General features: G+C 39.6%; 4 protein-coding genes across 6 annotated transcripts in view; 2 read left to right on the plus strand and 2 right to left on the minus strand.

Annotated features, from left to right (window-relative positions):
• Positions 1–224: 224 nt before the first annotated feature.
• ube2d1b (ubiquitin-conjugating enzyme E2D 1b) lies at positions 225–6,885 on the minus strand. The gene is made up of 7 exons (XM_042082136.1): positions 6,678–6,885; positions 4,554–4,617; positions 4,398–4,429; positions 4,148–4,225; positions 2,243–2,348; positions 1,257–1,350; positions 225–773 (listed from the first exon to the last, which is right to left on the minus strand). Exons 1-7 carry the CDS (start codon positions 6,699–6,701, stop codon positions 728–730), a joined length of 444 nt encoding a protein of 147 aa, XP_041938070.1. The 5' UTR covers positions 6,702–6,885; the 3' UTR covers positions 225–727.
• Positions 6,886–7,141: 256 nt separating this feature from the next.
• tfam (transcription factor A, mitochondrial) lies at positions 7,142–11,460 on the plus strand. Its single transcript, XM_042082135.1, has 7 exons — positions 7,142–7,357; positions 7,779–7,906; positions 8,296–8,366; positions 9,622–9,771; positions 10,147–10,242; positions 10,557–10,613; positions 11,117–11,460. Exons 1-7 carry the CDS (start codon positions 7,275–7,277, stop codon positions 11,384–11,386), a joined length of 855 nt encoding a protein of 284 aa, XP_041938069.1. The 5' UTR covers positions 7,142–7,274; the 3' UTR covers positions 11,387–11,460.
• Positions 11,461–11,994: 534 nt separating this feature from the next.
• Positions 11,995–17,511, minus strand: zgc:171971 (uncharacterized protein LOC569690 homolog). Of its 3 annotated transcripts, none has more exons than XM_042082132.1 (9): positions 17,347–17,511; positions 16,762–16,939; positions 16,516–16,562; positions 16,277–16,422; positions 16,033–16,157; positions 15,731–15,830; positions 15,081–15,316; positions 14,686–14,838; positions 11,995–12,316 (listed from the first exon to the last, which is right to left on the minus strand). In XM_042082132.1, exons 2-9 carry the CDS (start codon positions 16,936–16,938, stop codon positions 12,167–12,169), a joined length of 1,134 nt encoding a protein of 377 aa, XP_041938066.1. In that variant the 5' UTR covers position 16,939; positions 17,347–17,511; the 3' UTR covers positions 11,995–12,166. The 3 variants fall into 3 exon arrangements, with proteins under 3 accessions (XP_041938066.1, XP_041938068.1, XP_041938067.1); XM_042082134.1 differs by having other exon boundaries at positions 16,762–16,948; XM_042082133.1 differs by lacking the exon at positions 17,347–17,511 and having other exon boundaries at positions 16,762–17,336.
• A 126-nt stretch (positions 17,512–17,637) lies between these two features.
• LOC121699753 (protein bicaudal C homolog 1-like) overlaps positions 17,638–25,525 on the plus strand; it is a 79,836-nt gene continuing 71,948 nt past the window's right edge. Inside the window, exon 1 of the mRNA XM_042082131.1 lies at positions 17,638–18,595. Within this exon, the coding sequence (XP_041938065.1) occupies positions 18,403–18,595 (193 nt within the window). The 5' untranslated portion in view covers positions 17,638–18,402. The remainder of the gene's footprint in view (positions 18,596–25,525) is intronic.

Below are 25,525 nucleotides of genomic sequence, written 5' to 3' on the forward strand. Positions count from 1 at the left end.
CCGCCTTGTATCCATTTGTATAGAAATGAATAGTAAGTGACACATACACACAAGAGGACGGAAACACGGGACTGGTGGTAATAGGGGGCCTTCCGATACAGTACACATATAGGACCTCTATACATACAGAATAATATAGGGTCATAAAGTGGTGTTGAGGTTAGGTCAGTTTGGGAGAAATACATACACTTATTTTTTGCAGGAAAGACAAAAAAGACCACAAGTTTTAAAATCGATATTTAATGCAAAATAATAAAAATAGATTCAGTATAGTCTTTACACTATACAATAAAAATCTCTAAATGAAAATGAAGATCAACTAAAAACAAAACAAAAAATGAAAAATACAATATTTTTAAGTCCTTAATTTCCCTCTTTACTTGGTCACCTCACCAAAACGCCATGTCTCAATTCTCTTAAATAAGATTTACAAAATGAAGAAGAAAAAAAAAGAGAAAAAGTGCCCAAAAAAGGGTGGAAAGGGGAGTGAAATGCACACGATGTGCATGTCCACAAAAACTGCCTCCGTTATGGTCCGTGCTCCACCCGTAAAACCTAACTCCTATGCTCTAGAAATGGTCATGTCAGTTGGTAAATGTTAACAGTATGATGTGTTTTAATAATATCGTCTAAGTTTATTTTTTTTTTTTTCTTAAGATACTAGGAATTTACAGTGGTTTGTGACTCAAAAATGGCCAGTTCTGTAAAGGTTTGTTTTGTTGTTGTTTCACATTGCATACTTTTGGGTCCACTCTCTTGCTAGTCTGTTGTATCTGAAATAAATAAATAACAAAGAACATTATTAAGGAAGTGCTACGTTTTGATAAGCAGAGTATTACCTTCAAATGAATCTTCTCATAAAAAAAACACACCTTTGCCCACACTTAAGTTAGCATGCTGGGTGCACTTTTGACCTTTATGCTTTATTTTACCATGCTGATTAATCACATTCCATGGATCTCATATCATTAAGATTATATAGTAAATGGACAAAAGGACAAAAACCTCCTTGATGGCATGTCCAGCTAATTTCATTCCAGCACCTTAATTTTACAATACAAAACGCACTTACAACTTAAACTATTCAGGCCTTATGTCCAACTTGTGTTCAATTATGGCTGGACAACAACAAATTAATTGTGCCTTACAGGACTGGTATACACGGTATCGCTTACACACCTTATGCGGTAATTAAATTGCATATTGGGTGTATGGTCACCATGATTAATAGCATACTTCCATGAAGACATACTCACTTTTCTTTGTCTGATTTGTAGATGTGTGCAATGTCTGGCACTAAAGGATCATCAGGGTTTGGGTCACAAAGCAAAGAACATATGGACAACAGAACTGCAACACAGTCAAGGATAACAGACAATCAGACAAGGAGTAGCGAAATCAATTGACATTAGGTGGATGGGTGGGTAGGCAGGTGTGCCAAAGTCCTATTTGATCTGCCACTTGTGCATAAATAAAACACACGCATCTATGAGATCTATCAGTTATCTGACAACGACCCTTTCCCGATGGTCCCGATGGTGACTTGTTGAGGGTGTGCGTCATATCCTCTAGTACTAGTATTGACAGATGCAGTGGTAATTCCTAGCTTTAGTCTTCTCCGCACTGTAGCTTAAATGTTATTCTATTGCTGTAGCTTAAATGTTATTCTATTGCTGTAGCTGTAGCTTAAATGTTATTCTATTGCTGTAAGTCGCTTTGGATAAACGCGTCTGCCAAATGAATAACTGTAAAGGTCATGGGCTTCATACAAATGTGAGTACACCTGTAAACAAATCCATGGTTATGTCAGAACCTGTTTCCGCTAGGGAAAGTGAAGTTCATCCCAAAGCTGAGTGCGGTATTATACCCTACACGCTAATCAAGGGAACTTAGTTTAGCTGTAAAGGTGATTCCCACCCCGGTGCACTCTGTAACCAAGGGGGTGGGGGGGTGGGGACTAGTTTCAGAAAGGACCAGTCACATCTATCCATTAGTCATTCTGTCCAGAAATGCTAAACTGAAAAAGCATAACAACAAGGTGACAAAAAAAAAAAATCCAAGCCCTTGTAAAATAATGGAGTTAAATGTGACAATAAAAACAGTATTGAGCACATAATATTTAATTCAGAATATTAATTCATTCATCTACTTGTACTTTTTCCTAACCATTTTCATCACTGTCTGTTTACCAATGGAATATTTAAGTGCAGACATATGCGTTGTGATATGTTTACATCCTTACCTTTTGATACCGTTAGAGCAGGAGACCACTGTGATCGTAAGATATCCAAACAGATACTGCCATTACTGTTGATGTTTGGGTGATATATTTTTGTGGTGAAAGCAACCTGGGAGAGATGAGCGCATTAGATGAATTACAACTTTTGTGGTCAGAGGAGAGGAGGCTGCATTTAACATCAGGTTGTAAAATCACAGAAAATTTACTTGCAGTTCTCAAAATGATTCAGTGTAAAAAAAAAAAAAAAAAAAGAATATGTTAAGATGAAATATGACTTTTATGGGCGCAATACCGCATACCCTCAGTATACCCAATACCCATACAGAGCACACAAACTTATGAAAATGTATATCGTTAATTTTGGATAAAATATCTGCTAAACAAATGAATGCACATCTTTCCTACAATAGCCTACCACTATGTATGATACAATTAATTTGTTATCTGCTTTTTACAATTAGTATTCAGTTCCCACCACCACAGTTTCTTATACTGACCAAAGCATTGGTGATCTACCAGTAGAGGGTATTGCTATTAGGTTTGTGTGTGTGTGTGTGTATATGATTTAGTATTATTAATGAAACCAACAAATCTGTTATAGTTCTAGAAATTGGCTGTTCTTTTGATGCCTACATGGACACCTGCTATGCCTCAAATCTGTTAAAATATCAACCCCTGAATAATGCCATAAATAACTGTAGATACATAATAATAAATAATAAATGTAATACCATTGTCTTAATCTTTGGTAGTCTGGGCCATGTACATAAAATGTATGTGTGTGGCCTACAAATTTGTGGACTCTCCAAGAAAAAGTAAAAAAAAAAAAAAAAAAAATAGTACTGACAAAGTACTGTTTTGTGTCAGCTGTAATTGGTAGCCTCTTCATGTGTAAACACAGGTGTGACCTTTATGTGCACATCATGGCATTAAACTTGTTAACGGTTATTAGATACTCCTTTTCAGCAAAATGTGGATCTCGTCATGATACTTATCCTACTTGCCAATCCAAATAAAGAATTAAAATGTGTGTGTGTGTGTGTGCATGTGTGAGAGGGGGGGGGGGGGGGGGGGGTCAGTCAAAGTCAAAGTCAGCTTTATTGTCAATTTCTTCACATGTTCCAGACATACAAAGAGATCGAAATTACGTTTCTCACTATCCCACGGTGAAGACAAGACATATTTTACCAATTTAAGTCCACAGACAAACATAACATTCAAGTAAACAAAAAAGTAAGTAAATAAGTAAATAAGAGGGCACATATAATAATGAAAAAATAAGAGCAGCAAAATTTGGTTGAAATTGTGCATGGACAGTCAATAAAATACTAGTGCAAAGTAAGGCCAATAAAAGGCTTGGGTAGTTCTGTTTGACCTAAGTAATAAAGAAAGTGGCATAGTGGTGCAAGTTATGTAAGAGCAGCAGAAGTGTTGTGTTTTCAGGACAACAACACCAAGTTGTAAAGTGTGCAAGTGTGCAAGTGGAGTAGTGCAGGCGTAAGTGAGGGTGTGTGTGTGCAAATTGTCATGCAAGCTGGAGGGTCACCATATCTTAGTCATCCTACATGATCCAGATGTGGATCAGATTCCCCTACACACACACCTCAAAAGAAAAACTATAGGGGCAGGAATCTGCAGTCAGCCAACTGTTCTTATTTTTAATCTGACTGAGATATGCTCAATGTGATGTAGACAATAATATCTAATTTGCATCATCAAACTACACTCTTTCTGAGCCAACCTTTCAAAATTCTTGGGTGCCTGTTCTTCACACTAATGAATGCTGCATGGTTCAAAGTGAGATTTTCCTTTATTTGAATAAAATGGATTGATTGATTCATTCATTCATTCATTCATTCATTCATGACATAACGATGATTACAAATAATAGGTGCAAATGGTAATTACCTTTGGTGGTTTGAAAGGATAATCTGTAGGAAAGTGAATTGTGAGAAAGAAGACACCTCCTTGGTATGGACTGTCACTCTGCAATAAAATAAAATTTTAAAAAAAGTGTGTGAATATAATAATGTACACATTTCATTTTGTCAGCCCTATATGTTGCGCTAACTAAAGGTATAAATATGTGTATACAAACTAAAGTGCTGTAGTGAAAAGAAGCAACCAAACTCTGAAGGCTTAGCCCAAGAGTACTCACAGGGCCCATGATTGTAGCTTGCCAGTGGAACACTGCAAAAACAAGAGAAAATATTCCTGAATAAACAAAGAAAGAGAGGAAAGACATACAAAAGAAACCAAAAATTCACAAACAGAAAACATGACCAGAGGACCACAAGGCAGCTTCTGTACATACTGTCCTCTCCAACAGGTCCAGCCGAACACTGGGCAGGGGGGTCCCTTTGAAGATCGTGGAGCTCCTACAAGAGAATTAGACAAAAGCAGAAGAGGTTTAAATGACTCAGAAATATAAATTAGTCTGAATTCACCTTTCACAAGGGAGAGCATTCCACAAAATTAAGTTGTGACAAATGCAGGCTGTCATTAGTGGGCAATTCCATGGAAAATTATGTTTTTTGTAACATCCATAACGCCAATAAAATGTGATGGTATGGTATGATGTCAATGATTACATGAAATTTGAGCATTTGCTATTTTTGGCTGAAGAATGTACATGAGAAAAAATGCACAAAAAAATGAATGTGATCATGCACGTCATACAAATGCCAAGGCATTTCACTAGCGTTATGGATGTGACAAAAAGTCCATTGCCCTAGTATTGTTCAATGACAAAGGCTTCCTTCTCAAAGAGCACAATAGAGGATTCTAATCTTAATGTATCCAGTGGTTTATATGGTTGCAGTCAAAAAGGACTGGACCAATGCAGCACATCTCTGAACGTTTTTCAGTTTTCAACAATCATCTTCATCGTCCTGCTCTGACAGCAGGATCACAGAATACTTACATCTCATTCGAGTAATTCTACATTTATGCTGGTATGTTTCCTCTTTGAAATCAAAAGTGATTATCAAGCACAGAGCAGGTTCAACAAGTTAAGTAGAACTATACGATTCCACATTTACTCATGAAGCTAGTGAGCCGTTTTGAAGCTGCAACCCTGAAAAAAACCTTCATACTTCCTACCACTAGATAGTTTGTACATTACTCTGGTCACTTTGATACAGCTGCGGAACTGTACTTATGTAGGTGTATGCAACATATTGACCACAATCGGCCTGTAAGGCCTGTTCTGTTAGCTAGTTCAAACACATTGGCAAGTGAAATCTAACTAGCTGACTTGCTAGCTAAGCAGTGATTCGCCAAACAAAGTGAACAATGTGCAAAATTAACACAATGCGACACAGCAATAGACCACAACACAGAGGACAAACGTTTAACGAGCTAGCTATGCGTATTATTCTTTCCAGAATGTTTTTGGGCTCACCATTCAGGGTAGTTCAACAAAGATGGACGTGACTATTCGTTTGCTTTATTGTAAGCTAACTGACCATAGTGTTCCCATCAGATTGCTAACGTTCGCATTAGCTTGCTAAACCTGAGAATTTCTAAACCTTACCGAGGTATCTAACGATCTAGGTCAAGTGTCAATTCCTAAAATTGTACAGGTGCGACAGCCTTGTATTAATTGTTCACTGCCAACTCAAATCAGGAACTGAATGAACATGAATAGCGAACCATTAAATGTCAACTTCTTGTTGTTTAGCTAACGTTCGCTGCCAGTGCATCCCTAGTAGCTAACTAGTGACTACTAGCGAAAATCTTAACTAGCCAGCCAAAACTAACATCTAGCTCTACACTAAGATCTATTGTTAAAACAACAGAATGGATTTCCCATACAACCATACATATAAAACACCGCACAAGCCGTATTTTAACTGTACAAGTGTTAACAGACAAAGTGTGACAATGCCCACATAAAGCATCGATAGCTAACTTAGCCATCACTTCACTCTGGTCAGTCGTAACGTTAATGTTAACGTTACATTTGTATAAGCTAGAAAACAATAGTTCGAAAAGCTAGCGTTAGTTGTTGTAGACTACGACTTACCTAGTAACGGGCAAATATTCATGCCACTGCAAATATCTTTACAATCTTTCTCTACAACAATGATATTATAGAAGCTAGAAATTCTAAAGATAACAGCCACGGAATTACGCTACAACGACGAGCTAACATTAGCCCTTTCACCGTTCACTGTTAACTGTAGCTAGCTACCATTAGCATTTCAAAGTTAAATATTAAAGGTAAATAATCCAACTGGAGTTCATTAAAGTCTAGATATATTAAGACTTGCGTAGTTTGGTAATAACAATCACATAAAATCACAACGTACGCAGATGTCCAACAAGGTTCATCTGGTTAACTGACGTTATAGTTACCTAGCCCTAGCTAGGGAAGAGTATTCAGCTATCTATGATCTGACTTTTTAATGTCTGTATTAACCAGTTTATTACGTACCTTTTGTATTCTTTTTAGAGCCATGGTATCGTTATTGTACTGTCTTTCAATCCTGTCGATGGGTATTAGATCTTATTGCTTGAAAGGTGCACAATACTTTCTGTATCCCTGAGTGTCTGAGGAACCAGTGAACAGTGGATACTGATAGGCTAGTAGAACACGGAGCACGGAGATACTTCAACGCAGGCTAGCTTCTGCTAACTGAATGTTTCAAAATAAAAGTCATCTTCTCATTTTATTCTCTTTCCAAACACAAATTAAACTTAACAAGAAAATGTCATATCTATAATTTCTCTATTCGTCGATTGTTTCTGTTAAAAGGAACAACGACTTGAAATTAAAGCCTGTCCATGGAATTACAAAATAAAAATGCACTGGACTTCGAAAATGCTTCCAGATAGCGAAAGTACAGTTGTGAATGACAAACTATTACGCTAAAATGAACATTTCCCATAATGCAATCGTGCTTCTAAGGCGCCTTGTCTGTGCGTGCATGGGTGGCCTAACGCAAAATCATAACAGTCTAGATAAAGTTTGATTTCTGTTTTTGTATTGTTTTTTCCGTTTGCATTGAGGTGTCTTGCGTTATCTACTGACATGGCTCCCCTAAGCATAATGACAGCTGGCATCAACATTTTGACAAAATCGTTTGGTCTGTTCTCAACTGCATCTCTTGCAAGGTAAGTTAGCTACCTAGCTAAGAAGGTTAAAAGTTAGGAGGTTACTAGGTAATCTTATGTCCGGGAGATTGATACTGTTGTCTTTGTTATTCCAGCTCATCCCTTTGCTATTATATAGCAAGCTTTAACTTGACTTTGCGGTATTTGTCAAGTGAATATGGCTAACGTTAGTGCTCTCATGAAATGTGTGAACTTGACATGCTAACGTTAGTGTGGCTGGCGTTAGCCCGAGACATTCTGCAGTGCACTTTGTCTATCTGCCCTCTCTCGTTTTCAGTCCTTGAATTCAGAATTTATTGACAATATAAATATAGTATTTTGCAGTAGCTAATGCTTTGTATGTCACGCTTGATTAAGCTCAAGGAATGTGTTGAGGTTTAGACGTGTAGGCTGCCAGATGAATTTGTGTGTTGTTTTTCAGGTGCACATGTGCGATAACAGCAGCTACGCCTTTTAGCACGACTGCTGGGGGTCCACCCAAAAGACCACTCACAGGGTACATGCGATTTGTGAAAGAGCAGCGGCTGCAAGTCATTACACAAAATCCAGGTAAAACCATGTCGCTTGTTGTGTACAGGGAGCGTGCGCAGGTCTGTGAAAGTGCAATTATGAATAACTATTTTCCAGACCTAGAAAGGTGTGGGAATTTGTGTGATGTTTGGATTATAGTAGTTACATTGCTCAATGCTTAGAGTAATATGCATATAGTCACCAAGGTTCAAGAAATACTGACTTGTCTTACAACACTACAAAAAGTATAGGTGTCATTAAAAAAATGCGTTACCATTTCAACCCTTTGTAATAAATGCTCTTTGAATAATAATACAGGAGTATTTTGGATGTAGAACATTTATAGAGGATTGCAGTGAAATGTGGAAAATCAAGGTTGGTTGCCAGATCTCGTCCTTGTAAGACATGCACAACTTTGCTGATTTCAGATGTCAAAGCTGTTGAAGTTATCAAACAGATTGCGGAGCGATGGAGAGTGCTAACACCTGAGCAAAAACGAGTAAGTTGTCTTGTATTCTTTGGAGTCTTACGTTGGAGATAAACAAACAAATTTTGGCAACATAGATTAAAACAATGTGTTTCACTTCTCTTAGAGTAGTGAAATGCAAAGTGTGCATCTACATAGGCAGATTGGGTCATGGGCCTCATGTCTACCTTTTCTGTGGGCCCTCTTACTGTGTGTCAACAATTTAACTGAAGCACCATCCTTAAATAGAAATAACTGAACAACCAAATACTTGCATAAGACAACACCGTTAGCCCACATAAGACAACATTCTTACAGAACAACAAACAACTCTTTAATAGTCATGTATGATAAATCTGTTTTCAGTCAGATCATATAGCAGCTATCTATCTTGCTAGCAATGACAGAAGTCAGAAACTACTCTTTCCCCCTCAGAGGTTACGCTAGACTTTTTTTTTAACCAAACAAAATGTCTGGTAATATTCTAGAATACCAGACATACTGCCGGACATATGTTTTAAATAGTCATTTAATTGCTTATACATTTAAACGGCACTAAATCACAAACTATATATTTCAACAATGCAGTGTATTAAGCGTAGTCGGCACCAGCTGTTTGTTTAAGAGCAGCTTTGTACAAGCAGCGGAGAAGGGTACTGTACGTTCATTCAGTGAAGTTGCGCACTCTGGTGCCGGCTAACGTAAACTCTGGTCCTCTTCTCACACCTCAAATCCAAAGGGGACTGGGCCTTTTCTGTTGTTGCATCTCGGCTCTTGAATAATTTTCCATAATCCCATATTAAATCCTCCACCGTTGACAGTGTTAAATCTATTTATTATTCATTTGCATTTTGTTTTCTCAACTTTATTAATATTTGATTTGCCTTAGGCTTTAATATTGTATATTATTTTGTTTCTCATAATTTATTCCTTTTATGCTTTTTATCTGATATTTTTTTTATTATTTTTTATTTTTAGTAGTAAATCACTTGTCTAATTTTTAAGTGCTTTGGCTTAACATCTGTTGTTTATATGAGGCCCCTAGTCTGCAGCCTATTTAGTCCTTGCATTTATCCACGCCTGTCTGTCTACACCACCACTAGAACATCATTTTGACATTCACTATTGATCACTATTGAGGAACAAAATCTCCTCACATCTGCACAAAATGTCTACTGTATTGTTTACTGATCAACGTGTGTTTTTCTGTATTATTACCCAAGTCCTATTATTACTATGCGCTACAGAACATTCTTAACATTGTCCTCTGTAAATGTTTGTCTCGTAGCCCTTTGAGCAGGCAGCTCTGTCTGAGCGGAACCAGTATAAGACGATCATGGAGAGGTACCAGGCCCAGCTGACGCCCGCACAGTCTGCAGCCATGGTGGAAGAGAAGAGACAGAAAAGGGCTAAAAGAAAAGCCATCAGGAAGAAGAGGGTGAGTCCCCACCCCAACCTCTTATCTGTCACGCTCTATTACTACAACTTTAGTATGTGTACAAAATACTAGGTAATGCGTCATTATGAACTGGCATGGCTATAGCTAGTAACAATCAAACAACAAAACCAGAAACTTACCTTCACTACATGGAGCCTATCGTGTGGAATTCTGAAATACTATTTGTGTGACACTCCGGTTTACAGCAAAAGCATTGCACAGTGTAGGCCGAGTGGGCGGACATAGTAATATGAAATTTAAGAAACTCTGGAGCTGCTATAAAGACAAGCCTGAGACTCTAAAGGAACTATTTACATATGAAAACAGGGCCACTATGATTGCCTATGAGAGATTGTAATTTCTCTTCGCCTCTAGGAGCTGAATACCCTGGGGAAACCCAAGCGACCCAGAACAGGCTTCAACATTTTTATGGCGGAGCATTTTGAAGAGGCACGGGGAGTTACAATGCAGGTAATGGTCTGAAACCCCATCAAGATGATGAATATGGTTGTTTTCCTGTAGGTGGTCCTCTGTTTACCTCGATCTAACGCCTCAGGAGGGCTCTATGTTGGACATAATTTGAACAGGAAGTAAACTGACAAGAGTATGGGATTTAATGAAATGAATATGTGTGGTGTGATACTGATGTGTTACTTCTTATGGAGATGTATTTGTGATAGTGTAAGGTTGTCAGGTTGGCCCAATTGACTTGTTGAGACTTTAAGGAGTGCCTAGTTCATTGATACATTGATACCCGAAGGAAGTAACATGCTTTTTGTTCTCAGGCTAAGATGAAATCGCTGTTGGAGGACTGGAAAAACCTTTACATTACACAGAAGCAGGTGAGTCTGGCTGTCAAGTTTCACCTTAACAACATTACCTCTCCTATGACAAATACTTCAACCAGAGTTATTTAGTAATAGACAATCATTGCTTAATTGCAACAAGTTGACATGAACCGACAATTTTGCTAGATACTGTCTTGTTTGTGCAATATTCTATGTGCACAAACGGCTCCTCAGGTAGCGCATTTATTTCCGGGGGAGCGTTAACTGTGTTGTAATGGCATCTTCTGTTATATTCTGCTCCTTACATATTCACTCCGATACTGAATATCTCATTTGCCCAATAAAAATAATTTTAACACACGCACAAATCCTTCTTTATCACAACATACTAATTCACTAGGAGCAGCACCCAACCGGGTCCGTGTAGACAATTACATTAATAATAGCGGCAGGTTGAAACAAACGAGCCGGAAACAAACGAGCACACCGAGATCCTTTCATCATTCATAATGATGAGCAGTCTCTCTCTAATCACTCTTCTCAACACCCCTCTCCAGGTGTACCTGCAGCTTGCAGAGGACGACAAAGTGCGTTACAAGAATGAGATAAAGACGTGGGAGGAGCACATGGTGGATATTGGCAGGCAGGACCTGATCAGGAGGAAGGAGATTACCACCAGGAGGACCTTGACCACCAAGGCTGGCAAGAAGACGGCCAAGTCCAAAGTCACTAAGTCAAAAACGGCAGCCAAAAAGACACCAGCGAAGAAAAATATGACCGCGACAAAAGGGATAAAAAAGACTGTAAGAACCACAAAGAAGGCGTGAGCTCGGGTGTCCATTTAGAAACCCCCGAAAGTGTTAACTGACCCTCCGTCCTGAATAAAAACATGTCGCAGGAAGGGGAGTTCTCTGTTGTGTCATTAGAGCTGTATACGCATAGTGTTGAAGGCATGAAACTACTCAAAACTGTGAAATAATCTCCCCCTATCGTTCACACATAAAACTGTGAGTTTATGATTTGTTATATTCAGTTTTGGTTCATTTCTGGCCCTCATGGTTGTTGTGATGTTTCAAGTTCAAACTAAAAACATCTAAAATTTGGTGTTCATTGAATTTGCAGACTTGGAGGCTTGATGTTGCCGGTGATAATTCATCTTGTTTGTTTTGATATCGTCTGTGGCCATGTTTAACCAGTTGTTGAAAAAAAATGAACTCTGCTATGGAAGGACTGAAACACTGAACTGACCTGCTGATTAACAAAAGGCCACAGAAAGTCGAAATAAGCTCTAGTCATCAGCTGATTCAGCTTGAATATTCAAACCTCACTTGAAAAAGCTTCATTGAGGAAGCCAGCTTTAAACGAGTTACGACCCCTTGTTTGTCATACGTAAACAAATCTTATTGCTTATCATGCTTATCAAGTAGAACCATGATTTTGTATTCTACATCTTTATTCAATAAACATGTTTTCTAAATAAAAAAATAACATGCCATTATCTTTTTTACAGACATTCAAGCACATGAGTACAAAAAATGAGCCTTAAATAGTGTATTTACATGAAATAGGTTTAAAAATAGCTGTGTGGTCGGCAAGCTGTATTAGGATCAGGACTTTCCCGAGGAGGAGCCAGAAGGTCGCTTGACACCCTGAAGGAGGGTCTGGAAGTCTGGAGAGCACACCAACTTGTGTTGGACGTTACCCAGCACACTCATGTCACCGGTGAGGCCATCAGAGAGACGCACCGACACTAATTGCTGTGGACAAAGAGATCAGTGTTAGCAACAACACATTCAGGGTAAGGTTTCTGTACATGGATTAAGCCTAGTAAAAATTGACACTAGGCCAAGACTAAGAGAACTCAAATGGAGAAAAAAAGGAGTTAAGCTTGTCCATGTGTGGGAAACTTGTCTGAAAAGTCCTGACAAGTTTGAAAAGTCCTGACAAGTTAAGCTTGTCCATGTGTGGGAAACTTGAAACTTAAAAGTCCTGAAATGGTATTGATTTACCACCATATTAACAAAGAAAGAATGCTTGTAGTTTTGGCCACCAGTAGCTCAACCTTGTTTTGGGGAAATGCACCTGTTCTGTGTCAGATGTGTGTATACATGTATCAAATGTGACACTAGCTATTTGAAACAAAAATCTCATATCTGAGAAGAAATGCACTGTAGTCAGTCCAAAAAATATAAATTATAGAACACACACATTCTTATTAAGAGGAAATATGACCATTATTGTAAAGTTTGCAGATAAAGGTGGGGCAATTGTGATACAAAATACTAAAGACTATATGACTGAAGCAATGAGACAATTAAACAACATCATTTTTTATGTTTTTAACTACCACAGAACCCAGTTGAGAAATACATGAAGGAAAGGGATGCTCTGCTGCTTAATGCTCTAGAAAATAAATGGTTAACAAAAAGTCAATATAAATTCTTAAAAACTCAACATCTGGTTACTCCTGTCTTTTACTTACTACCTAAAATCCATAAAAAACTAGAAAACCCCCCAGGGAGACCTATAGTAGCAAGTAAAGATTCTCTGTCTGAACACCTGTCCCAATTTATGGACCATTTTCTTAAGGTAATAGTGCACTCTTCCTTCTTACGTTGCTGATACCAGAGATGTTTTGAAGCTGCTGGATGATTTATATGTACCAGAAAAGTCTTTCCTTGTAACTTTTGATGTTGAAAGCTTGTATACTAACATCCCTCATGAGGGTGGGTTGGAGGCCATGCATTTTTACCTCACATCTAGACATGATGATGCTTTTCCAACCGAATTACTGATGTTGATGACGAGGTTCATTTTAAAGTCCAACTATTTCATGTTTAATAATAAATACTTTTTACAGACCCAAGGAACAAGCATGGGTTCTCCATTTGCTCCTAATTATGCCAATTTATTTATGGGTTTGTGGGAAGACCGGTATGTTTTCAATAACAACCCATTTAAGGATAATATCCTGTTTTTTAAGCGTTTTATTGATGACATTTTGGTAATATTCATGGGTTCTGAAGATCAATTGTTGAAGTGTAATGATTACATCAATGGTACTCATCCATCTTTGCGCTTCACTATGGAACATAGTTGTGACAAAATACATTTCCTTGACCTACAGATAACTGTCAATGCAAACAGACAATTAGAGACGTCGATCTTTAGAAAGAGTACTGATAGGAATACTATCCTACATGCATCAAGTTACCATCCTGAACATACCATTAAAAACATTCCATATGGACAGTTTATAAGATTAAAAAGAATATGCAGTGACGAAAATGATTACAAAAACAAAGTCCCAACGATTCATGCAGCAATCAGAAATGGTAACTTTGATTATGCAATCGCAAGGCATTATAGAGATAAGAGTCATGGACCAGCCACTACCCTTAAGTTTATAGGTATTGAGAGGATCAAACCTCAACCACGAGGAGGTAATTTAATTAAACAACTTTTACAGAGAGAGGCCTTTTTGATAGATGAACTCAACACAGTAGAACCATACGGTCTAAATGAGGTACTGGATTTAAGTGTATTCTTGGGATAAGATGTGTATGTAGAGTATATTTTTGTAAATAGATTATATTTTTGTAAATAGAGTATATTTTTGTATAGAGTGTATTTTTCTATGTAAATTAATTGTTGGTTGATATGGGTAATGACCGAAAAAATCTATTGTATTTTTGATGCCGTATGTTTTTTGATACAAATATGCTTAAATGACATAGATTGTGTATATGTAGGCCTATATGCAAGCTAAAATATGCAGGATATTGAATTGATGATATTGATTGCAATTTCTGGTGTGTTAGAGTGTAGAGTACTTTCACTGGGTCAGGTGTGGTCATGTGATGATGTTACCACCTATTTCACCTGTGGGTGTCAGATTGACTGTGAACGTGAACCTGATGAAGCAACTTGCGAAACGCGTTGTTCACGCCAAATAAAGTCAGCAAAATATACCCTCCAGTGTGCGATGTATACTACTCTTTTGACACACATTCTTACTATATTGTCATATATCTCTAGTCGATTAAAACCACTCTTTCTTAGATGAAAGGCCCTTTTAATATCTGCTGACAGGTGTGTGTGTGTTTGACACTCAGATGGTGAGTACCTGTAGGAAGGAGAAAGCTGCTCCCTCGGACACGTCCAGTTTGATGTCCCCCAGCACCAGCTGCACTTTGCCAGACTTCCGGATCTGCAGTTTACCAATCAGCCCTTCCGAGAAATCTGCTAGAACAGGTGCACTCTCTTTTCCCGTGGGCTCCTGAGGAGGATGGCAACGGATTGTGACAAGAGATGTTTACACTCTAAACATGCATACAATTTGTAGATGGTTCAGTGACATACGTGGATAAAATAACTAAGTGGTAAACCTAATAAAAGAGCCCTTCATTCTCCAAAAGCAATGCCATACAGCTCTTCTTTTAAGGACTTTACCATTAGGCCTCTCTGAATTGACGTTGTGACCAAACCACAGCCTTGGAATACCCCTCTAACATACTTTACCTGTGTTTTTAATTTACTGGGATTCTTATCATCAGGCTTGTTGTCCTTTTTAGCAGATGTCTCAGTGCTTGTTGATGCTGGTTGGCCTGGGATGGTGTCGGGTAGCTGGATGAAGAGCAGTTCCTCCTGGTCAGAGAGGCTGAGCTTCTGAAAGAGTTCCCCCACTGCTGGCTGCTGAGGACCCACACATCCCAGACCCACTGGGGCTCTACTTTCTGTAACTGTCTTCTCTTTGCCTGTTTGAAAAGAAAAAAGGCATGGCAACATGCATTGCATGAAAGTAGTTTCCTCTGAAGGGTTTCACACTTACTCAAGTTGTCTCATCTCTGCCACAAAAGGACAACTTTAAACCATGCAGTGGATAATTTACATGATGTGTTTTGAGCTCTCCTTTCAAAACACATTGTACATATTTATGCAGAGTACAGAGCTGTTGAACGTTATTCAGATAGCGCTGTGAGGTGCCAGGAAGTGAGTGGGAGAGAGAGATGGGGGTGAGATCAGGAAATGACCACGGATCAAATGCGAACCCGGGTCTTGGTAGAGTCAAGTTAAAGCTTTCATTCTTACTGGATTTACTGGACCACACAATCAGATGGAACCAAGTGTTGTTTCATGCCAAAGCTGTGCTATCAAGTGAACTAACTTACAAGAGGCTGAGGACTCCAGTAGGAAACTGCTTGACTGATACAGTGGGAGCTGGATAGGCCTCTGTCGCACATCGTTTTTAAGGCCAGGGTCATCTAAAAACTAGGGAAAAAAGACATTGATGCAGAAATGTTATTGTGCATACAAGCTTCCATGTGTTTATAACACTTTGTTTCAATTCAAGTAATAAGTATGTAATAACATTGTTTTAACATAGCCTAACTATTTCCATAATTTCCACAGCACATGATGACAATATGCCGTAGTAAGGGGCTTATCTGTTATTATGAGACTAAAGACTTACATCATCGCGTTGTAGTTTTTGTAAAATCTCACTTTCGTCTTCCTGTGTCACTTTCTTTTCCTTTTTTACACATTTTGTCACGAGTGAGGGTCCACAATCACTCAGGTCTGTGTTGCCCCAGCTGCCTGGGTGAGAGTAGGATAAGACAGAAAGAGTAATGTGTTGGTGAAGACTGCCATACTTTAACACTCAGCAACAGGAGAAAATGTGTGTATTTGTGATAAGGTTTGCAATAATGTTTTACCTGTTTTCCTAATAGTGTCAGCAGGACCTTGCTCAAAAATGGAGTGTGACTGTATGACCTGAGGTCGCTCTCTTCTCCGCCTGGATTCTCTCTGCCTGTCCTCTCGCTTCTCCTTTTTAGGTGGTGTGCGTGTCTCCTCTCTAAGTCTTTGGACAAATTACGGGACATGTTATACAGGCAGGCATAGCAGTATTGGCTTGGTGAACCATTATGTATAGTAGTTAAGACAGCCTACGTACTCATCTTTGCTTTTCCTGACTGAATGGACATTAGGCACAAAGGTTTTCTGTGAAAGCAATAATATAAATCTGATTTGAATGTGTTGTTCAACAGTATGTCTTTGTACACATATAGCTTTGCATTAGAGACGTTACACATCATACATCATAAAGTGTTAACATAACATTTGTAGTAGGCTACTTTTTCCATTTAGCTTTTGACTATGTTCCCAGTAGAGGCTCAGGGAGAGCAAGGAGACTGGTGACCTTTTTAAAGCCGCCTAGTGTGAGGTCTCTGGACCGCAGAGAGGTGAGCCTGCCTGGAGGAGGCGAGTTCAGTGATATGCGTCCGGCCAAGGCTCCCTTGCCGAGTGCGAAGGAAGACGGTCTAGGATTTGAGGCTCCCGGGTTAGCCACGGAATCGCCATCACCGGTGTCCGTCATTCTGAAAACACTCACAAACGAATCAAGTCAGAAAAAACTATAATACCGTTATGTAGCCTATCATCATGTCTGTTGTAAATGTCAGGAAGTCGACCATATACATATAGCCAGGCTACATAAAATAACGCCGTGGATAGACTATTAACGATCAATTACATTCGTTTAAAACGTTTAATCAATTCAATGTTAAACATGTAAACAAACATCCGTAAACAAACGTTCGCGCGCAGAACTGTCAACTGCGCAGCGTCCCAAAACACAAGCCTCCATTTTGTTGTGGTTATACACCGGTTTTGCGCATCGTCTCGGACCTTCTACACAAGTATAACCCGTGTATGGCTAGGTTGACATAGTATTCAGGCAGTACGTGTATGCAGACGCACTTGGAAATCGAAATCGCCATCTCACCTATTGTCTTTTCACCCATAAAGAGTTATCGTGTAGCAGTCCTGTCTCAGCTGATTGTAACATTGAAACCACATACTCCAGTCACGTGATCTCGCCGTCAGAAGTCGCACTGCCTAACAAAGTAGCAGTGCTTGTAATGGTGTTTTTGTTATAGAAAACCAGCTATAAGACTCATGCCAATTTTTCAAAGAACAAAATATGTCTCCCTTTAGAGTTCCACTTATTTGATTTTCTTTTATCCTACGAATCCATGGGGTGGCAGCATTTACCAATAAAAAAAATGCTTAGCCTTTACTCCCTTTTGTGGTCATGATGGCCATTGATATTCAAAATGACCAACATTTACAATCAGCATTCTCTGGTTTTACTGCCTAAAACATATAAGCTCAAAGTCGAAAGCCATACTGATTTATAGCAAAATAATATTGATATGTTTATTTTATTTTGCATTACGCATGCTGTGCGCATGGCATTACGTGAGGACAGGACCAAGTGATACTTTTACTCTGCATTTACTAGTTTACTTTGCTAGTTGAAATTCTTACTTTACTCTGCATTTACTTTGCTAGTAGGAATTATTTTATTTGGCATAAGCCTACCTTGCTATCATTTTCTTAAATGACTGCTGCAACATAAACTACCGTTATAATGGGTGAGCGTTAACATTTGAAATATGTTCAAAACTGAGCTTTCAGTTTCAGTTAGTTTATTTTACAGCCAATGTGTTCAATTATAGGTAGGGCAATGCATCGCTACAGCGTGGACGCTCGCGATGTATTTGGGGGAGGGTTTACTGTAGTTTAAAACGCACGCACGAACTTGGAAGTTTGCAAACATGCTGTCCTCTGGTCCAACTTGGATGCAGCCAGCGTAAGGGCGGTGCTTTGCTGAAGAAGAAAAGGCAACAGTTTAGTTGAAATAAATACGGTCCACACAATGACTGACGGTTATTCTTCAGCAAGACCAAGGAGGGATGAGTTTGACTAGAAGTTAAGTTTTGGAAGTTCTGGAACACAGTGTGTGGCGCTGTGGCAAGAGCGGTGCATTGTTGAAGCCATGGCCGCTCAGTGCGATTCCTTGAGCGGATACCTCCAACAGTCTGACCCGGGCTCCAACAGCGAGCGCAGCACTGACTCCCCTCTTCCCGTCTCAGAGGATGACACCGGTGGGCCCCCTGTCCCGCCAGACCCGGAGTGGACTGAGGAGAGATTCCGAGTGGACCGTAAGAAACTGGAGATCATGTTATTAGGTAAACCCAATCCTCTTAATCGAAAAAACCCAAGTACTGCTACTGTTGTAAAAAAAAGTGTACAAAACACAACGACAGCATCGACCAAGAGTAGCATTTACCTTTAAAAGTTTGTATACACAACACGCGGAGTTTTAGTCAGATAGATTTGGTAGGCCTATACAGAAGTGAAAAACATTGCGCAATTAAGTGAAAGAATTGGCTAAGTTTGTCTTTCTAAGTTTGTCTTTCTCTTAATTTGGCTAAAATGTTACATATTTAATTATATATTTTATTTATAAGCTACGTGAATGTAGTCAACTAGTCTACAATGACTCTTGAAGCTGTTAACCGTATGGTAGGCTACATCAAAGCTTGTAGAGCTAATTCAGGCTATTGACAGTTTTCAGGAGTCAATTTGTAGTTGCCCTGCTCGTGTGAAAAAAATGGTTGAATACAGTGCTATACAGTATCAGTTTATAAGTTATTATTTCCATTACAAATCGATAGGGGTCAGTGTGTACGTCTCCTTTCCCAGATCATCAACTGATCACTCTCCCTGATGAACAACTCTTCAGCATTCATTGTTTTCTCTAGAGTGTAACCTTGTCTATCTACAATGAGGGCAACACTCTAAGCCTTTATTATATACTAAACCATTATTATTCATAACCAAGGCTACTAGGCCTACAACATGAATAGCTTAGTTGACACCAACTCAACAATTTTCTTTCTTTCTTTATTTCTTTCTTTCTTTCTTTCATTCATCTGTTATTGCATTGGCCTAATTGCCTGCTTATCTAAAGCAATTGCGATTACTTCAGCAAAGGGGTCTTCATGCTGTTTCACAAGGGACGCACAACGCATACGTAAAATGTGTCAAGCTCTGTTGTAATTTTCTTTTGGCAGTATTTAGAATTTCACATTCCTTTAAAAGTCTCCTTGCTCTGGGTGGATCACTGTGGGGAAGTGAAGCCCCTCTCTGCTCTGGTTGTTAGCAAATGTTCTCATTCTCTGATTTGTGAAGTTGTACAGCACTTCTGTTGTTGTCGTCTATTTTCTGTGAGGTCTTTAGGTCCCAGGGGGAATTCCCAAGGAGTTTTAAAGTACTGTTTGTGGTCCTTGTGCCAAAACCTCTGGGCTGCAGTCAAGCAATGATCAATGAAATGCTTTAAAAAAGTCATTAGGAGATTGGTTCAGGTCAGGAATTAACTTCAGAAATCAAAGTCTGAAATGCAGATTCCTCCGTTAACTGTTTAGTCTCATCCGTCAGATTTTTCTTATCATAGGCACCTAACAACTGTGAGATGCCTAGACTCTCCATATTGCTGTTGTGTTAACAGAGATTCACATTGGCATTTGACATTCATGGTATTTGAGGAAAAGTCATTTCTGCTGTACACCTTTGATATGCGTAATGGTGAAAACAAAATTAATAATAGCTCATTGCTAATTTTACATGCTGAGGTTAATCTTTAATTAAATGGTTATTAAATAGTAATTACATTTCTTATTTCAAGCTGCACTTGGCCTTTGTTTTCCGCCTGACATGCAGATTTTAGTAATCATATAGCTAGACATACCTTAAAATAGAACAGTATGGGTATAGGTGCCTATGCATACTCCACTCCATATGTAAAAAAATAGGATAAAAGTAGAGAACTGCACCTACACAGAAAGTTTGAATAACAGCCTATTAAGATTTCATCTTCATTGCCCCAATGCTAGCAACCTGTCAAGAGTCAAGCCCAATCTATGTGTGTCCCCGGGCTTGGCATCAGTGTGTTCAAGTCTGGCTTGCTGTCTCATCTCATGTAGAGTTGCCTATGGCACAGCTCTGTGCTTTGCCCGCCTCTGGGCTAAGCGAGCACAATGAAGCCTTATGCTGATCGAATTAGAGATAGTGTTGACAAACCACAGGGAATTTAGTTTGGATTATGGATTGGCTGCAGTCCAGCCCTGTCTAGTAAGGAAAGACACCACTTTGTCATATCACCTCTGGCATTTGGACGATAGTGTTATCTTTGTGTATGTATCAGTGTTATTTCTGAGTCTAGATTATAGGGATTTCCCTAGAGGTTATGATACCTACATACCTACAACCTACAAACCTACAACCTACCTATACCTACATACCTACAAATAGCCAGTTGATTCTGTAACGGATCCTTGCCAGCACTGGGCCAAATCAGAGCCGGACCTGGACCAGGCCTGCTTCAGAACCAGCTGCCGTGTGGGTGTGTGCAGCCTGTCTTGAGGTTCTGTGGTAGACCTACAGTATCGCAGTCACAATCTCAGCTTAATTACTTCCTGCAGTTGAGATCCACAGTTGGGAACATGTCATGGCTATCATGCAGTCTCAGGACCAGATCTGACTGTGGTCCTCTCTGACAAGAATGCAGGCCTGAGGGTGACATGTCCAAATTGGGGCTAGATTGTGGCTAAATGGGATTCAGACAATGCTGGGCTTTACTCCCGAAACCTGCCCACAGTATTTAAAGAGCAATGTTTACCAATTGTGTGGTCCTGTCTAGGGCTACACAATTTGCAGCAAATATCTAAATGTTTTAGTGACAGATATTTCTGACAGATATTGTGATTGCGATTTGATGTGCAATATAATTTTTGAACGTCAAGCTTCAGTGTTTCAAGTTCTCAAGTTTCGTTTGAAGTTGGGCCACTTCTGATTGCTGAGCATGCCTAGTGCAGAAGCACAGCACTTATGTGAAGTGAGCTGCACTGTCTGTCACGCAAGGAGGATGACATGAATAAACATCATAGATGTGACAAGAGTAACTATTGGGACAGTTGCAAACTGCACGATTAGCTTTGCAAATTGCAGTAGTGCAAATTGTGTTTTCGGTTAAAAATCGATTGATTGTGCAGCCCTACTAAATCAACACAGCTTCTTTGAGGTTCGTTTTCACAAAATTAAGATGTATTCATTTCAAACTCAGTTAAAACTTTCCACCCAGAACCTGTCCACCTTTTAGGCGGATACATTTAAATAAAGACTTTGAATTCATGTGCATCTGTGCCCCAGGAATACTGCCATTAAATTGGGGCCAAATAACATGGGCTCATTTCTTTTGATAACTTCAGTGAAAAAGTCTGTTAAAATAGAAAACTGGGATGCACACGACGCTTGCCCTTTTTTGCAATGCACTGAAATGTCAGGTTTCAGTGTGGGAGTCTCTTCAAAGAAGACGGCCAGCAGGCATTATGACTCCACTGTTGAGCTGTGTTGGTTGGAACCAAAAGTCAATTCTTACAGGAAGGGGAAGACTGAGACAGACTGAGCACTGTGAGTAGTCACTGCCAGGTCACTCTGGACCCAGGAGACATAGTGATGGCATTACCAGATGATGGGAAGTTAAAGGTGCAGAAGGCTGTTGATGTTGGCACAAATGCCTCCATATTTGCAATATTGATGTAAGTCTGTCAGGACTAGGGGTGGGCGATATGGACAAAAAATAATATCTCAATATTTTTTGTGATTTTGACGATAACGATAATTAGTCGATATCCTTTAAAAAACTGTTTTTAAAAGTCCGAGTTCCTTTACAGCTCATTATTTATGAATAGCATTATTACAATAATAACCAATAACCTAACCTATGACTTTTTAACCAAACCAATGCATTGTCACTCTATGACACATTTCCAATTCTGCCCCCACTTGTTTGTGTGGCAATGACATGGTCTAGCCAGCTACATTACAGAGGACAGATAGGCCTGACAGTTTCCCAAGAGAAAGTCTGAAGCTGAAGTTCCTTTCAAACCTTTACTTAGGTTTCACCAGAGCCCGTCTATGTCCTTATTAGACATTCTCTGGTTTCACTGTAAAACCAAGCAGACCTTACAGAATAGAAACTAATGCATTAGCTTATGGCTAATGTATATGAGAAATCCCATAGAAATGCTAATGGTTAGCATAATCGATAAAAGTTTATATTTAGAGCAAACTTCAGTCCATTTACAAAAAGGTAACATAAGAAGATTTCTTTGTTAACAACTGACTATTAAAATACTCAAAGGCTAACCTAATGTTTACATATAATACCGTGACTTTAACTCATCAATGCCACTTGAATGAAGTAGCCGCACAAAATAAACATTAGGCTGCGTGTGACAACGTGGACCACTAGCAATCACGTGACTTGCTCTGCTGCAGCCAGGGGCTTCTCTCGCATTCACCTCCTGGCCTAGTGAATGTATGGGGGTTCAATGCATGATTTCGAGTGTTTTCCCCCTAAGTAATTTAAATACCCCCATTTAAATTTAAATGTCCTCGATAATGTCAATTTGCACATCATTAAAACAGCAATCACGATATTATCGCAGACGATATATATCGCCCACCCCTAGTCAGGACTATGATAAGGTAGTACATTTAACTCTGTGTTTGGCACATTTTTAGTTAGATTTTGAATGTTTGGCAGATGGGGTTTTAAAACATTTTTTTTAAAGGTTAGGACACTTTTGTGGTCCTGGGAAATGGAAATAAAAAACAAGGTACAAAGAATGCACTACAGTAATTGCGACACATTATTCTTCTGATCTCTCCAAGGTTAAGAAATCATTTTTGACACCTAAAACAACATGGGTATTGGGCCTGGCACTCTTGTGCAGTTGAGGGGGAATGTGTGATTCAGTCTGGGCTCGGAGTCCAAGGGGCACTTTGCTCTCTCTGGGATGTGTTTGTGTATATGTGTGTGTGGCACTGCAATGACTCACTCATACACTGAGTATGTGTTTCCTCTACTGGTTCAGTCCTCTCTGAAGTGTCCTCGCTCTCTCCCGTACTACTCTGTATGTGTGTGTGTGTGTGTGTGTGTGTGTGTGTGTGTGTTTGTGTGTGTGTGTTTGTGTGTGTGTATGTGTGTGTGTGTGTGTGTGTGTGTGTGTGTGTTTGTGTGTGTGTGTGTGTGTGTGTGTGTGTGTGTGTGTGTGTGTGTGATTCTAAATGGGTATGTATGTACTCTGGATGGATACTCTTTTCACACATGCATCCCACTCACTCTGCAAAATGATGCCTTTTGATGTAACACTAGTCTGCAGTTTCAATTAGTTATTTTCTTTAGACTGTCTAGTTCAGTGTTCGTGTCACCACCCAGATGTGTTTTACTGCATGTGAAAACTGTATACAGATAGACTGTTTTCCAGGCTGTGGAAATTAGAATACACATACTTAACAAAATAACCCTGACCTCTGGTACCAACTCAGACATGATATTTCATTATTGCAGCTATTTTTTGCATGTGCCCATACGCAGTTAAGAATAACAAGCCTCTTGGGGAATTGTGGGATATTCGGAGTCTTCTGCAAGGCTATTCCACTCAAGCTGAAGCACAGAATGACTCATTCTATTAAACTCTTGGTCTTTAGCGTCTCTCTGTCCAGAGGAGAACTGGGCACATCTTTGAGCAGAAGGAGAGGGATGAGTCTGGCGAAAGCAAAGCTATCTTTGCTCCAAACGAGACCAAGTGGCATTGGCACGTGTTCAGAGAAATGTTTGGCTAACTCGCCATCCACGTTTTTAACCACCATTACTTTACATCCCAACAACCCAGGAACTTTATAGCCTCTGGTGCCCCTATATAACAACCTGTTGCTACAACATTGATAGCTGCTATGGAGCGATTATGGAAAACATTGGAGTGTTTTTCGTTGGCGGTTGGCATTGCATGGGAAAATAACATGTGCACAAACACACACCCACACACTCACACACACACACACACACACTTGAGCTAGCCAGAAACACTGATGAGCTGGGATGAATGAAGCTATGTGTGCTTGTTTATGAGCAGTGGGATTTGGAGAAGGTCTTGTTATCCTAGGTTATTTTCACTCTGGCATTAGATGTCGTGAAAAGTCCTTTATTTGTTTATTTCACGTTCAGACAGCCGCTGAGCGTCCATCAAGTCTGAACTTTCTCACCATCTGAACAGAGAAATAAAATAACAACAGAAAGGCAGGAATGAAACGGGCAAGTTCCAGAAATATTTTTCAAAAGAGAGAAAGAGAGAGAGTTAGTGAAAATGCTGTCAAAAACTGAAGAAAATATCTTGGAGCTGAGTGAGAAAGCTGATGAGGTTGTTGGTAAAACTGTATGTGAATGGTCATGCCAATAAATCCATGATATGAATCGAGAGTGAGACAGAGAGAGACTACTTCTGAGAGAATCAGACACGAGACAAACAGAGAGAGGGATAATCAGAGATGCAGGAGGAGGCAGTCTGATTGTTGAGAGAGGGATGTTTATGGGAGAGAGAGAGAGAGGAAGAAGGAGGAATTGTGACTGTGTAAGAGAGGGTGTGTATGTAAGTGTACACAAGAAAAGGAAAACTAATGATTATATGCATGTTGTGTGTGAGAGAGTGAAAAAGAATGAAGTGAGTGTATAGGTGAATGTGTCTGTGTGTGTTGGAAAGAGAGTGTGTGTGCGTGTGTGTGAGAAAAGGAGAGAGAGAGTGTGTGTGTTTGTGTGTGTGTGTGTGTGTGTGTGTGTGTGTGTGTGTGTGTGAGCTTTTGAGTGTGTGTGTGAGAGAGAGAGAGGGCAAGAGCATAGGGCTTTTGTGTGGTGCCGTCCGTCTGTGTCCAGAAGGGTTCATCTCTGAGTAGTGGGGTGAATGAGGGAGCGGGTGCAGGACAGGAAGTGGGTGCGTGTGGAATGTGAGGGGGGTTGCTCCTCCTCTGGACCAGGGCCTAGGGAAACAGGAGACGGACGCCGCAGAGCAGCACCAGCACTCTCCCCTCATCATCTCCTCCACTTCTATCTCTTCATCTCCTCTCCTCTTCTCCACTCTCCCCTCTCTCTCTCTACCCCCTTTTCTCTCATCTCCTGTCTCCTCTCTTCATCTGTCCTTTCTCTCATCTTATCACATTCTCCTCTCTTCTCTTCTCCATTGGTCCTTCTCTTCTAATCTTTTCTCCTCTTTCTTTTT

The sequence above is a fragment of the Alosa sapidissima genome, chromosome 24, assembly GCF_018492685.1.
Source record: "Alosa sapidissima isolate fAloSap1 chromosome 24, fAloSap1.pri, whole genome shotgun sequence".
In the NCBI taxonomy this organism is placed as follows: domain Eukaryota; kingdom Metazoa; phylum Chordata; class Actinopteri; order Clupeiformes; family Clupeidae; genus Alosa; species Alosa sapidissima.